This window comes from Microtus pennsylvanicus, chromosome 1 (genome assembly GCF_037038515.1).
Source record: "Microtus pennsylvanicus isolate mMicPen1 chromosome 1, mMicPen1.hap1, whole genome shotgun sequence".
NCBI lineage: Eukaryota > Metazoa > Chordata > Mammalia > Rodentia > Cricetidae > Microtus > Microtus pennsylvanicus.
The window spans coordinates 213,304,176-213,319,823 of record NC_134579.1 but is presented as its reverse complement, the minus strand read 5'-3'; the positions used below and the strand labels follow the sequence as shown (position 1 = coordinate 213,319,823).

General features: G+C 47.0%; 1 protein-coding gene across 2 annotated transcripts in view; it reads right to left on the bottom strand.

Annotated features, from left to right (window-relative positions):
* The window catches only part of Map3k4 (mitogen-activated protein kinase kinase kinase 4), a 96,753-nt gene that overhangs the window by 5,712 nt on the left and 75,393 nt on the right, over positions 1 to 15,648 (bottom strand). Inside the window, exons 16-25 of one of the 2 annotated variants that reach the window (XM_075950811.1) lie at positions 13,415 to 13,511; positions 12,562 to 12,717; positions 9,912 to 10,012; positions 9,421 to 9,501; positions 7,217 to 7,408; positions 6,159 to 6,229; positions 4,960 to 5,076; positions 4,163 to 4,322; positions 2,104 to 2,226; positions 1,602 to 1,708 (exon numbers count right to left, since the gene is read on the bottom strand). In XM_075950811.1, coding sequence (XP_075806926.1) covers positions 1,602 to 1,708; positions 2,104 to 2,226; positions 4,163 to 4,322; positions 4,960 to 5,076; positions 6,159 to 6,229; positions 7,217 to 7,408; positions 9,421 to 9,501; positions 9,912 to 10,012; positions 12,562 to 12,717; positions 13,415 to 13,511 — 1,205 coding nt within the window. The remainder of the gene's footprint in view (positions 1 to 1,601; positions 1,709 to 2,103; positions 2,227 to 4,162; positions 4,323 to 4,959; positions 5,077 to 6,158; positions 6,230 to 7,216; positions 7,409 to 9,420; positions 9,502 to 9,911; positions 10,013 to 12,561; positions 12,718 to 13,414; positions 13,512 to 15,648) is intronic. The other variant, XM_075950803.1, reaches the window with a different exon arrangement.

Sequence of the window (15,648 nt, the reverse complement as noted above, 5' to 3'; positions counted from 1 at the left end):
CTCTGTGCAGTGTTGGGGTCACAGACATCCTCCTGTCTCTGCCTGTGCAGTGTTGGGGTCACAGACATCCTCCTGTCTCTGCCTGTGCAGTGTTGGGGTCACAGACATCCTCCTGTCTCTGCCTGTGCAGTGTTGGGGTCACAGACATCCTCCTGTCTCTGCCTGTGCAGTGTTGGGGTCACAGACATCCTCCTGTCTCTGCCTGTGCAGTGTTGGGGTCACAGACATCCTCCTGTCTCTGCCTGTGCAGTGTTGGGGTCACAGACATCCTCCTGTCTCTGCCTGTACAGTGTTGGGGTCACAGACATCCTCCTGTCTCTGCCTGTGCAGTGTTGGGGTCACAGACATCCACCTGTCTCTGCCTGTGCAGTGTTGGGGTCACAGACATCCACCTGTCTCTGCCTGTGCAGTGTCGGGGTCACAGACATCCTCCTGTCTCTGTGCAGTGTTGGGGTCACAGACATGTGCTTTCATAGTCAGCCTCTCTTACATGCATGCTAGGGATCCGATGCTTGCATGAAAGGTGTCTTTGGGACGGCACCGTCTCCCCAGAAGCTGCACAGAAACACTTGGATCTCATGAGGCCCTCTCTGTTATTTCCTGAACACTTGAGTCCTACACAGATAGCCCTTGCCAATGATCAGATCCTGAACAGTGCCCCAATTCTGTCAAATCTTCACACTTCCAGAATTTCAGGTCTTATATAAAGGAATCTGATCCATTTGGCGTTGTCTGGAGTGAGAGATAAGGACCTGGTGTCATTCTCCCGCACACGGTCACCAGTCAAACAGACTCTCTTCTCCATTTGTTGGCACCTTTGTCAAAGACCAGGTGGCTATGGCTGCATGGGTTTATGCTTTACTTCAAAGCTGAAACTTCTGAATTCCTGAAGTTTCTCTAAGGTGTGTGCCTTACAGACAGGTGTTTGTCATTTTTCTGAACCTTACTATACCTTTTGATTGGCTGCATAATCTCAATGAGCTCAGGTAGAAAGGTGTCTGCAGCACTTACGATAAAACCTCAGTATAACATAAGGGCCTGCTTTGTTGGGGTTTCTGTCCTGCCCAGTTCCCACAGCCAATAAGTCCCCAAAGAAAATACACAGAGATCTATATTAGATATAAACTGATTGGCCCACTAGCTCAGGCTTCTTATTCGCTCTTATAATGTATCCCAGCTCAGTTCTAATGTGGGATTTCCCTCTGTATGCTGTGATTACCACTGATAAATAAAGGAACTGCTTTGGGCTGATAGCAGAGCTATAGGGGAACAGAGCTAGGTGGAGAAAACTAAGCTGGGAGAGAGGAGGTGGAGTCGGGGGGAAGCCATGGAGCCACCACCAGAGACAGACATGTTGCAGTCTTGCTGGTAGGCCACGAGCCTCATAATAAAATATAAAATACTGGAAATAGGTTAAATTAATATGTAAGAATTAGCCAAAGAAGTTAGAGCTAATGGGCCAAGCAGTGATTTAAATAATATAGTTTCTGTGTGATTATTTCAGTTCTGGGCAGACAGAAGGAATAAGTGGGCTCCTCCTTACTACACAGTTCAGTGCTCAACCTGCGAGGAGTCTTCCTCCAGGTGCACAGCAGGCTTACCTTGCCAGTCACCATCTCTATGACGACACACCCCAGACTCCAGATATCTGCCGCACGTCCATGGCCTTCTCCTTTTGCGCGGGTAATAACTTCAGGAGCCATATAAGCTTTACAATCAAATACAGTGACAGCAAGGGTTAACAGCACAGCAGTAATAGTAACAGCAGCAAGCAGTACGTCAGGCATCTGCCATACCCTTCCCTCCCTCAGTTATAGGCAGCCAATGTTGAAAACTGGCATTCAAGTCAACTTGATTGACATTTTAGGGGCAAAATTATCTTTTCAAAAGCAACTCAGAATGTCAAAATTTCCAATACATTGTATTCTCACTGAAAACAGGAAACTTAACCCGACCCAATCAGTAACGACAAGTAATTACCATGTAACTATGGTTGCTTAAACCAGCACAGTTTCAACCCACCAAAGTCAACCACCAGGTGTCTGAGAGGCAAGGAGGTTTCCCTCGCGTCGGAGCATAGAGGCCAGCTGGGCTAGTCCTTACCTGCTGTCCCCAAGGTGCTGTTCACCTCTCCAGGCATGGTCTGGGTGTTGTTTTTAAGCTTTACTGAGCATCCAAAATCTCCCAGTTTGATTAGTCCAGACGACGTAAGGAAGATATTGGCGCCTACACAGAAACAAGCAAGCAGCTGCTGAGCAGGCTCGGAAACGCAATGTGGATACCTCATGATGTTTTCATGGGAATCCAAATCCTTAAAACTTCATTCATAAGCTAAATAAAATGAAGTTGTGAAGTTTCATTTACCATGTTCAACCACAGGAAGACTGATGGACCACAATTACAAACTATTGCAAATCAACACAAACATCCAAGCAGACACATTCTAAATTAAGAGATATGTAATTCATTAAAAATTCAGACATACTTAAAGAGAAATTTAATACAAAATCTAGATGTGTGTGGCAGCCAATGAACATTGGGACTGTTTGCCATGGGCAGTTTCTCTAACAGGAAGGATGCACAGAAGAAAACCTGCACACACTAAGGCCACCTCTGAGCTCATTTTCACAGTAATGAAAATAGTGCTGGATACTCTTCCATCCCAACCTTCCTACAAGCAACACAGACATGTATCAACTCCTGTCGGAACCTGGGGTTACTGCCTGTCTCTCAGAGTAGCCTAGATGATTACAGGTAAGACAGTCCCGCTGTAATCAAGTCAGACAACACACTTTACCAAGTACCACAGTACATGCTGGACATGCAGTACGCAGTGAACTTCTGACAGTCTATCTGTAACAGCTCAAGTCGCCAGGGGTGGCCTCAACAACGGACTGCACAGTGACCATTTTGAAATTGTTTTGTTCTTAGTCATGCTCAATGACAAAGCATTTGACAAGGATGCTAATGAGCCAAACTGCTTTTAGGGCTCAGAGATTCTGCCGTGGGGATATACAGAAACTGAGTGTGGTGTGGGAGACGGGACTACTGGAGATGGGCAATGATGGCTCAGCAAAGCCCAGACTGACCCAGCAAAGCTACGTGCAGCCAGGCAAGGCACATCAAGCTGGCACAGGCTAGGGCATTCAGGGCACGGTACCCAGCAGGACATGAACAATTAATTCTCAGACCCAGGCCAAAACAGTTTCCAGTGTAACCAATGACTGTACAGAAATGGGGTCTAGTCCTGGGTCAGAAGGCAGTCACTCTTGAGTCCCTGTGTTTGGGCTAACCTCAGAGTGCAGGACAGGATGGAAGTACTCCCCTGCTTTAACTATCTTTATCTCCTCAAAAAAGTCGGCGTCAGGGAGTGAGTTGAGTGTGTGGTAGGTCTCAAGTGTCGCAGCGACACTCCTGCGACAGGAAAGCGTGGCGCACACAACTTCCCTTAGCCTCCGAAGCCACAGCTGCATGCTCCGCATTCAGACACGAATGCGTCACACTCCATGTACTTACAACACGCATTCAGACATAAATGCTTCATACTCCATGTACTTACAACACACATTCGGACATGAATGCATCACACGCTCATGTACTTAGAACATGCATTCAGACACGAATGCGTCACACGCTCCATGTACTTAGAACACACATTCAGACACGAATGCGTCACACTCCATGTACTTAGAACACGCATTCAGACATAAATGCTTCATACTCCATGTACTTAGAACACGCATTCAGACACGAATGCGTCACACGCTCATGTACTTAGAATATTCAGACATGAATGCATCACACGCTCCATGTTCTTACAGCACGCATTCAGACATAAATGCTTCATACTCCATGTACTTAGAACACACATTCGGACATGAATGCGTCACACTCCATGTACTTACAACACGCATTCAGACATAAATGCACAAAGACCTTGACACGGGTTAGGCAAGGGAGCTTTGTTCCAAGTGTGTAGCCAGCACAGACTAAACCAGAGCACGCAGCCTGAAGCAGCAGCACACTTCATCTCCAGGAAAACAACATCTCTGAGGCAGGCTGCGCAGGTGACAGCGAGGACTTCCCACTCATGCATGGACACCTGGGCTCGCTGCCATTTCTTGGCTTTAAGCCACCTGAAGAAGTAACAGGTGGGGTGTACCTTTGATGTCTCGGTGAACGATGCCATGCTCATGGAGGACGTTGATGGCAACTGTGATCTGCTTCGAATACAGCCTGATGACATGCTCCTGCAGCCCCAGCCGTGACACCTCCTCCAGCGTGCCCTCGTCACAGTACTCCATAAAGATGTACATCTCTTCCTGGGGCGGGAGCAGGACAAGACTTAATCCACGCTCCTTCTGGTGGGGGGTGGACTCCACCCTGAGTGTGGACAGAGTCATACGGCTGTGCCTGACCCTCCTGCAGGGGCTGCCTGCCTCTTGTCTGGGACTGTTCATCCTGAGACTATCCACCATGCAACCTTAGACAGGGAGTGACAGCCATGCCTACAGGTATTATCAAGTACTGTCAATCACAAATCCATTAGTGAAAACACAGGCCCATCAACGCTGCAAGCTGTCCTGGTTCCCTCATCACTCAACACAGGTACTCTCAGGTCTCGGGCTTTTGCTATCCCATGCAGGCTTATTAAACAGAGAGAAGCTTGAGGTCTAATAGTTTTGACAATTGGCACAGCGACAGGAAGGGCACTCAAGAAGAATGTCTGCCTGCCAAGATGACTGTCAGGGCTCTTGCCATCGGGCTGATAATGACAGTCTGTGAGTTAATTTCAGAACGAGTGCCTCTGACTTCAGAGAGAGGGCAGAAGTGATGTAGGCATGGAGGTTTCCTGACAATCAGGCAGTTACTGTCTCTACAATGAGAAGACTTGGGACCCAGACAGGACTGCGCTGCAGCCCACTGACTCCCCACACAGTGTGACTGAAGCCGGCTTACTCTGTGAAGCTCCACACCAAAGTATCGAACTAGGTTGGGGTGCTTGATGCCTTCAAAGATTTTCAATTCATCTGCAGTTTCCTTGATAGTTTTATGGTCATTGGGTTGAAATCGAATCTGGAGAAGGAAAACTGGGGTTACTATGGACACTGTCGTCAACAGTGAGGGTGGGCAGCTGACTCCTGACATGTCAGTTCCTGTCCTACAGGAACAGGGCCAGTGTGTCTGTGACTTGACCTGTGTGTGTTTTCTCTTGGTCTTTAGTCCTGCTGACTTAGTTAGCCTTGGAGCCCTGACTACCTTACAGGGACCTGACTAGACTCCGTCTAACTCCACACAAGGGCAAGACCATGCAGCATTGTGCTTCCCGCTACACTTAGCCTAACGCCTCCAAATTAATCCAGATTGTCAAAAGGGTGACCACGGGTAATAATACGGCACTCATCTGAAGAGAGCCTCAAGAGGAAATCTCAAGTCAGCAAACAATGAAGAGATGAACACACGTGATCCGGTCACTTCACATTCTCCACATAGTCAACACAGTTTATAAACCATGACTATATAGTCATATTTCATAAACCATGAATTATATATAATTGTGTTATCTACTAAAATTTTGTATTTTGTCAGTTAAAATTTGTAAACATTAAAACAGAAGGGGTTGATGATGCATTTGGTCAATTTGGAGCAAGGCAGGCAAGGGTGAGGAGCAAACCACCAAAGTTCAGAGGTGATTGCAGCTGAGCCAGTCCCCAACACTCCCCTCACCCTCTTACCCAGGGTCTGTAGACCTCCAGTGGCCGTTCCTGTTTCCCCTGCTCTTGCCCATCCTCACTTCTGCAGCTTCTGTCTTTTCCTCACAAGTGTCCACAGGGTGCTTGCTAGTGGTGGCTCCACTCCCTAAGCTTTTCTGTAGGATTCCCAAGCTGCCGCCATAGGCCACGCCCACCTGCTTTGCAGTGCAATAACTGAGACCCTGCTCTCAGGTCCTTTCTAGAGTCATCAATCTTCCACTAAGAGATCTCAGCTGCCTGCTGGTCCCAAATGTCAAATGCTAAAACACAAGATGCAGGCCAAGCAACTCACTACACTCAGAGTCCTGGGGTCAGCTGTTGGCACAAAGGCCACACACAGTGGCTTTCCTGAACCTAAATCACCCAGATTTATCTGACACAAAGGCCCAGAGAGCCACAACTCACCTCCTTCATGGCCATCAGCTCCCCTGTGTCGACGCTGATGCAGGTATACACTTTCCCATACTGTCCTTCTCCTGCCAACAACATAAACAGGCCACTCTTCCAGTCACTACAGACCGTTGTCAATGCAGCTTACAATAATCTCTAGCTTCAGACATGTGTTTATAAGGCTACCATTACACTCACTCTAGTTTGCTACTTAGGACCGAAGCAGTCTTAGGGTTTCCTGACACCCAGAGTTCTGGGCAATTACGTCATTGCACACATCCTACCTGAAAATGTCATGTGACGGAGATGAGCTGTGGGAAACCCCAGGACAGCCATGAAGGGAAGTAAGGGGCACTGTTCCAGAATCTTTCTGAGCCCTTGCTCCCCCTCAAGAGGCCTGGGCTGGGCCTGGGGCAGAAGGGAGTGCCCAGTAGCATGTCTGAACCCTGGCCACACGGCCACAGGCCTGATGGCAAACTTCTGACACTACTTCTGGGATGCTAAACCAGGGACATATTACTGAAGGAGATCAAGAGCACAATTAAGACATTTTATAAATTATTTGACTGTTTGGTCCTCGATAGTACACCTCTAGTTTCCTAGGTTCCACAAAATTCTTAAAACTGTGTTTGCCTCTCAGACCTAATGTTTGATGGATCAATGTATTTAAGTGGGTAAATAAATAAGAGTCTGGGACAGCACATTCTACTACTGATTATTTTGTTAAGAGTTAATTCCACCTAGAAATCAATTGACAAGGCAATATTTTAGGGGTTAAAAATAAAACCAAAAAAAACAAAAACTTGACCTGCCCTGATTTATATCTAGTCTTTTTTCAAATATTCTTGTGGGACTAAAAGAACACAGATGGGCAAAATTTCAGTAATTCTCAAATGGAAACTTCTGGAATTACTGAGCAAATCTAGTCAATTTACAGAACTACCTTAAAGTCTTTCCTCAGTTTTCATCTTATAATGTTCTCTAAATGGTTTGGGAACAGAACATCAAAAAGTTATTTTCAAAGCACTAGGGAGAAGAGTGGCTCCCGGCAGGGAAAGCCTGGGCTTCCTCACCGATCTTGTTTCCTCTCTGCCACTTAAAGGTCACCTTCCTCAGTCCAACGTGCATGATGTTGTCGTAGGATTTAGGGGTATCGCAAACTTGACCGATGATATTCTTCCTCCTCATTTCTCGATACCTCCTCTCTTCAAACAGCCGGACTGATTTCTGGATAGCTTCCATGGGTCCCTGCCTAGAGACAGAGTCTGCGGAGAGATGAACCAGAATGTGGGACAGGCAGTTTCCAAGAGGACTCAAAGAAGACAGCAACACATGGTCTCTAGCTCCACCCATTTTCCTTACACGACATAATATCCTTCTTAGCCATGGTATTCCATGTTGTGTTTGCATCAACATGCACATATGAGCTGATCATATCAGATTTTCCAGCTTTGATATGCTAGAACCATGACTTATTAGTGCCCAAGAGCTCCAGCAGACACAGGACCATTTGAAGATCTGGATGGCTGTAAGGCTAATTTGGAAAGTAGCATTCCCAAAAATTTATGTTTTAATTAGTTTGTTTTCTTCCTTTCTACCATAATCATTTTTTTAAAACCTGGAAATCTAATTTGTTTCTTTTACCCAAATAAATATATGATACACCAGGTTTGCCTAGACAAGTTTTTCACAACTATGAGGCTGTGGACCCCACTGTCAAAATATCTGTGAAAAGATTTCTTAAGCATACACCAATGAGCCTCTCTCCAGGAGAATTGGACTTTAATATGCCACTGAAAATTGCAGATTTTCAGAAAGGGACATAGTCCTAGTGGTTTCCAATTTTACCTGACTACCAAGTAGTTTTCTTTTTCTACTTTTTATTGATTCCTTGTGAATTTTACTTCATGCACCCCAATCCCACACATCTCCCCATCTCTCCATATCTGCTTTCTGTCCTTGCAACCTCCCCAGCAAAAGAAAACAAAAAAATTAAAAATAATAAAAACCTCGCCATGGTAACCGCAGTGTGTCACACAGTATACCCTTTTGTCCAAACAGCTTTAACAATGAATGTTCACTGCAATTAGACATTGGTCTGATGGAGGTCTCTGGCTTCTGCTACACTATCAGTGCTGGATCCAGATCCTCTCCAGGACTCCTCTGGGATGTCCTGTTGTTGCCCTATGTCGTGGAGATCCAGCAGCTTTGCTTCTGCAGGACCAGCCCCTTCACACGCTCCAGCAGCTCTTGGATGGAGTGGATGCTGGAGTGTGCCAACTCAGAAGTCCTGGATCTGAAGCTGGGTGGCAGCTGAGCAGGTTAGCCCGCCTACTCTCCTGCACCTGTACCACGAGGGCCAGCTCTCCTGATGGTCCCAGGAGAAGGGCAGGACTAGCTCTCCTGGCTGCAGCAGCTGGATGGCAAGTGGTGGGACCAGCTCCGCATGCTCACAGCTCATGCCATCAGGGCCAGCTCCTCCATGCCCATGCCACAAGGGGTAGGGCCAGCTCAACAGAGTGCCAAAGCTAGCAAGGGGCAGGGCCAGCTGCCCACTCTTAGCCTGGGTGGGGAGTGGACGGGTAATAATTCTTATAATATTTACATTAGTTTGTCTTGATGATCATGATGAGTCTCAAAATACCCAAACTACTTTACCTTTGCTGTCCTTAGGTTCTATTGTGACTGAAAGCGGGTCTTATGTGCTCTAAACTTGTTTTCATAAGCAGGGCAAAGTAATGGCCACCACCGTGTTTGGGGGAACCACCATTACGGGTGGGCTCACATAGAGACTGCTTCCCAGTTTCTGAAATGTCCCCCTCAATACACAAGAATCTGCACAGGACCTGACAGGGCCTGACAACTGTTGCCCCAAAGCTGTTTCTTGCTGCCACCCTGCTCTGGAAACTCATGCTAATCTAATACTTTCGCGCGCCTGAATCATTGTAATGGAACTCTAACCAAGCCCCTATTTCTCTGCTAATCCAGCTGACAGGACAAATTTCTCATAGTAACTTACTAGTACCACCCTCCCACCAGTCACAATTCCTTCCCCCAGTTTCTCAGCCTAAAGGTGAACGCTTACGATCACAAACGCTCACAACATCGAGGGACTGTGCTACTTAGAGGATGAGCGTGCCCAAAGGCACAGAAAATGTCCAGAAAGGTCATGGCAGTGACTATGACGTCAGAGGTACCAGCGAGGCCACAGATGTTAACGGTGTAGACCTCATGACTCGAAGCACCAACACGATCAAGCGCAGCACTTTTCTCCTACCTTTGGTCTGGCTAATGAGTGTGCGAAGTTCCCAGCTTCTCCGTGTGGATCCACTTGAGTCACTTCGGGGATATGCTGGCTCTGCAGAGGTTTTCATACAAATTAAGATTCACCTAAAAACTACCCTATGCTGAGGTGCTGAATGGCACCAATCACGGCCAACCTGCTCCTTCCTAGTGACTGAGTCTCTATTCACTTTTAGAAAATGGCACTTTAGGGGGCTGTTGCCAGATTACAACAAACACAGTAGTAACTTGAGTATTTCCACAGAAAGAGGACACTGAAGAATTAAAATATCAGGAGGGGCACTGTTTGTAAAACACAATGAAGAAGATTTAGAATATGCAAAGCTGTACTGAAAGGCCACATGGACAGGGCTAAACCTGCTCCTAAAGCTTGGTGGCTCCCCACAAGTCTTGTTCAAGGACATCACAACTGGTGGGTCAGGATAAACAGGTGTGCTGGTGGGAAACTTTGACAGTGACACTCACCGTCTCGCTCTTCCGTGGGGCTCGAGTGCCGACTTAGAGACCTGAACTGCAGCTCTGCGGCTATGGATGCCAAGCGGTCATTTTCAGGGACGCTGGAACCCCTGTTTAACAGTAAAACAACAACAACTGAGCTATCAAGTCAATGGCGCATCAAATGCAAAGGTCTATGAGACTCTTCTAGAGTCCCGATTCTCAATAGGACAGTGCTGCCTGGGGACCGCGGCAGTGTCTGTGGACACTTGTGACTGCTGATTGGGAGGTGCAACTGGCATCTAGGGGGCAGAGGACAACACATGGGCAAGGCCCACAAAACCTATCACCCAAATAAATAGAGTAGCCACTGAGCCAGGGTCTTCCTGGGGTCTGACTGTAGGGCACTTGGCCTCAAAACTAGTTTATTTCACATTAACAACTGAAACACAAATAAAGCCCGTCTATTTAAAAGGCAGTGCATGGAAAAGCCCACAGTTTAAGCCTACCGTGGATAGAGGGGCATTAACCAAATTAGGTGATATTTAAGGTTGCCAAAAAATTAAATTTAAAATAACTATAACAAGAGTACTAGAATGGTTACATGGTTCAAAAGATCGCCAATGTCTAGCAGTAAGAAAGGAGCGCCTAACAATTTCTCAAGCAGCGGCAAGCAACTGGAGAGTAAGAGGCCAGCATGTCAGAGAGGTTAGTTGGCTGCTTTCCTACAACAAAGTGAGCTCACAGGGAAAGGCTGTGATTAAATTAGGAAGAGTTACTGGAGCCACGTAACCCAAGACTACATGGAAACGGGATCTGCTGCTCAGCAAGTGGTTGCAGTGGATGCTCAGGGCATCCAGGAGTGTGGTGCACCTGAGCAGGGGCTGGGGCGGTATGGCAACCAGCCATGGCCTCAGCGTGGGCTGCTCTGTGGACATCTGCTGCGGGCAGCACCTCTACTGCCTTGGTTCCTTGAACTATCTCTGGTGCCACGTGAGGGCTAGGCCACTGACAAAAGGGAGGACTCCTGAACTCCTGTCCACTCCTAAACCGGGTCTTATCTGGGAGGCCATGGGGGTCATGCGATATCTCTACCTTCTTGCTTTCCTGAAGGTGAAATAAGTCAATCTCATGACTTCCAGAGATTTTTGTGAGGGTAAATGGTAAGAAGTGTCCTTGGAAAAGTGGTGTATTTGTGGGTGGGAGGTAAGGGAGTGGGGTGAAAAGTTTGTCAATTTCTGTGGAGTGACAACCAGCTTGGAACACTGCTGAAAAGAAACAGGCAGTTCTTGAGCATCAGTGGAAGCTGGTCAGGCAAAGCCAGCCTGAAAAATGTTTTCAAATAAATACTGATGACAATTTAAGCCTAGCCTAGCTATTTTCAAGGTCAACAAAAGAAAATTAAACACCCTGGACACTGTGGGCTGACACAGGTGTCTCCGAGCTCCCTTTGCAGGCCATGCTGTACTAGGACTTGTGCTCTCGGCAGAGTGCACCACCTGGCAGGCCCGGCGACACTCCTAGCCTGCCACGGAAGGGAGTGCAGGCCTGGACTCCCATACGCCTTTGGAGGACTCTGCTTACTCTAGCCATGCTCACAGACATATTATCTCAAAGCAAACCCTCTTACTCTGCATTAAAAAATAATAATAAAAAAACCTTCAAAACTATGCTGCTACTAAAGGCACTAGAGGCCAAGTGGATCTGAATTAGGATCCTGACGTACACAGCGTCACATAAAGACGCTCTCCTTATGCTGAGGCAGCATAAGGCGGGTGTAGGAGAAGCTGGCTGTGGCATAGTACAGTGTCTGACAGCAGCTCCTCAGCTGTGCACAGCTCTGGATGCAGACGCGGCAGCCGGGAAGCTGGGCCCTGGCAGTTACCATTCTCCCTGCTTTCCTGGATTCTGCACATCACTGTAACAAAGTCTAGGGAGCTCCCCACGGTGAGACGGAAGCAAATGTGAAGACATATGCCACGAAATGCTCCAAAACTAAAAACAAACAGTAAATGGGAGTTGCCTTTAATATTTATTTTATTTTATTGTGAATGGATTAAGCTGTAAAACATTTAACTTTTAAGGTTATAGACATTTATTACTAAAAATTAGGAATATTAATGATTTTAATTAGTAGCAATAATAGAAAGCTTGTAGGCCTTTTAGACTGGTGTTAAAGTTCGGCTCACATGGCTTTAGCTTTCTGAGCTGCAAAGCCTCGTCTGCCCGCTTCCACACTGCCTCACTGTAGGCGCTACACATGGCACAGTCCAAGATGGTTCCACTTTTGACTAGACCTCCCCAGTTCCCCTACTCTGGGACACCCCCTTCCTAGCTGGAAGAACTCTGGCAGTGTCCGTTCTGCTCAGACACTGGGTAAAATTAAGTCAGAACTGCTTTGCTCCGACCCGGGAAAGACTGCGAGGCCCAGCGTGGAGTCCTGTGGTGCACTGGGGTGAAGACTGGCAGAGCCAGGGTCCTTTCAGCTAGTGCTGGCTCCACAGGAGAAGCATTACCATCAATACATAGTCTACTTCTGCTGCCTGCTCCCAGGGTCTGGAGGCTATGACAACCCACAGGGGACTCCAGGCTGTCACTCTGTGACACAATGCTACCAACCCAATGGAAGGGTATGAGGGGCAACGGGGTGGGCGACACACTGCTGGTGTAGTGGGACTACCTGGTTTCAGGGGCAGTGTTGACGGGTTTGGCCGGCGCAGAATCGCCACCACCTGGGCCAGGGCGGCCAGGGGCAGTGGTGGCGGCGGCGGCAGCAACAGCAGCAGCAGCAACAGAGTTGCCATGGTTCCGAGCGTCAGAAGGCACGCTCCGAGTGCTAAGGCGAGAAGAGAGGCTTCAGGTACACAGGTAGGAAAGGAGGTGGAATGGTACATAATACATGGGTAGAAAATGAAAAAATCTTTAAAAGTATAAAATGCACATCGCTACTTAGAGTTCTGGTCCATGGAAAGAAAAAAAAAGGAACTAGCGTTACAGGCCCTCGCCTAGAAACCCTTCCACATGAAATCCTGGTCAGAGGGACTGCAGTAGGAGAACGGGGGTCCACTGCCACGGCGTGTGGAGGTCAATGACAGCATCACTGTGAACATGGGGTGCTTCTGGACTGTCTACTTCACAACTATCCACACGCACGAATGTCAGCAGTGGAATGGCCACCCCACCTATCTCCACTCTTAGAAAGACACCGAGAACTGTCCTCGCATGTTCACTAAGCTTTGCACACTTAAATTTGTTTTCCAAGAAAGAAAAGGGAAGAACTACTCCAAAGGCAGAAAGCACCCAGTAGCTGGGGTTATAAGGAAGCCGGGAGCTAAATCATCTTGAAAGACTCAGGCTGTCTTTCTTCTCCAACTAAGACACTGCGGTGTGTCCTCAAGACAGCAGGAGAAAGCTCTAGGAAGCATCTGGCCAATCAGAAAGGAAAACCCTGCACTCAAAGCGAGCACCCAGCTGACTCCAGAGCTCAAGCAAGCATGGCAGAGACAAGTCTGTGGTGCAGGAGCGCCTCATACCTGAATCCCTCCGGGGTTGGGATGATGAGGTGTGGGTTGGGAGGGTCACTGTGGCATCGGGGCACCTTCACAGGACGGGGGCTATTCCGATGGATAGCTGCCGCAAATGTCAACAAAGGAAACTTGTTAAAGTGGGTGACAGAAAGCTGCCAAGCCAGACCACCTAGTCTGGAAATGGAAAGTCAACTGGCTTTGCCAGGAACTGAAACAAATTCACTCACTGGGAGAAAAAATAAGCAAATATTACCAAATATGTTACCTTTGTAAAAGTAAGCAAAATTATATTACATATTCAAACATTTTTCCACTAAAACAATGCTTCTGTAAACCCAGGGGTGAACATTACATAACATCTGCTGAACAAATGACTGGCAGGCATCTGGACCGACTGAACCACTCATGTGGCAGCTCACCAGTAAAAAAGGAACTCTTTCTGCCACGCACACATGAAGATTCCGCACACAGATGTCTGTGAAGGTTCTGGGTGGAGATCTCTGCACCTCAACACATACAACCATGCAGGGCTATTTAACACCAAACCAGGCTAGGGACAGGCACAATTACCCTGGTCTCTCCCTAGAGTAGACTTCCGCTCTTCTCCTTTTAAATGGGTTAATACGAGGCTAACACATATACAATTTAAGATAAAACTAAAACCTAAAAGCCATATGACACTTAGAACTAGATGTCATTATTATTAACAAACTTCATGTTCTGGGAACTCAAGCCAGACCCAGCACGCGCTAAAAATGTACTCTACATCCCAGTCTTAAAATTAGATGAAACTCTAAAGGAAACACAAAACCAGAGATTTTCCTACTACAAAATGGACAGTTTCACCTCCCCAGGAACCTGGCAGAGGCAGTGACTGACAGGCTACCATTTTGTCTGTTCTAACACGTCTTCTCTTACAGTTGCTTTCAGGGGGCTCCTGGTTTCTACATCCCCCTGGTTATGGCATATTTTTTCTTCATGAGGTAGCAGTTTTAGTTCGCATAGAGTTCACCCTAAATGGAAGCCTTCATGTCAAAAGTCTGTTTCTTCTTGGTAACATGGCATACACAGTGAGACACACCAGAGTGGACTCTGCAGCAGAGGGGCGGGGCTGGCCATGTCTGTTTCAATGCCAAATGGAAGAAATGCAATAAGAACATAGGGAAGATGCAAAAACAATTGATGGAGCTGATGTCATAAGCCAGCAGACACTGGAAACTGCTCAGTCAAAAATTACTGCAGGAATTCACACAAAGGTGTGAAGTGAAAAGTACCATTCAAAAAAAACTATGCAAAAATGTGTTTAGTATTCTTCATGTACAAAACATTTAAGAGTCTCTCTTTTCCCATTCCTGTCTCCATATATATAAATATGTATAATGCTGTAAAATTGATGTTTCCTTGGAAAGCAAATCCAAATGGCCAATAAACACAGACCTCTACATTTCTCTGGAGTAAACATTTACTATGGGAGGCTTCATGGTAAACAAAGCCCCATAAAAAGTGGCAGAAAGAAGGGTGGTCCATCCAGGGTGGTCCATCGATCCAGGGTGGTCCATCCACCAGGGGGGCCAGAGTATGGTCTAGCTGGATGTGCGCTACTGACATGGAGGAGTTTTGTCATACCCAATGGGACCCAGCCACACACAGCAAACAGCAGGGGACAAACAACCCTTTCTGTGCTCATGGTTTCGGAGCACAGAGGAACTCGGTCGAGCACATACAGAAGGTTATATGCCAAGTTGCTACCACTGGTCAGTCACATGCTGAAGAGGAAATACAGAATTATGACCAAAGAATGCAGCTTATCTGTTGTTACCGACATTAAATTCTAATGTAAGAAAAGAATACAAAACCTAAAGGAAAAGAAAGCTCCATTGTGTGGGACCCTAGAATTTATAAAACATTAAATAATCACTGGTCCAAGTCCAGATGGCAGCCGCTCAGGTAACATGGGAGCGGCTGGATGGTCTAAAGGAGCAATCCTCTGCTCGTGAGCTCAGCCCCCCACCCTACCCCCAGTGGCTGAGGATGTCCTGGTGATTACCACTGCATATGACGGCAGCGTGACGGCTTTCATGTTCTGTAACTTTCTATACTGGAAATGTCCACAAATGGCCACCTTACTTTATAATTTTTTTATAAGGAAATTTCTACCTGAGCCACCAAGATGGCTGAGTGGGTTAAGGTACTTGCTGTGAAGCTTCACAGCCCAAGTTAGATTTCTAAGACACACACAG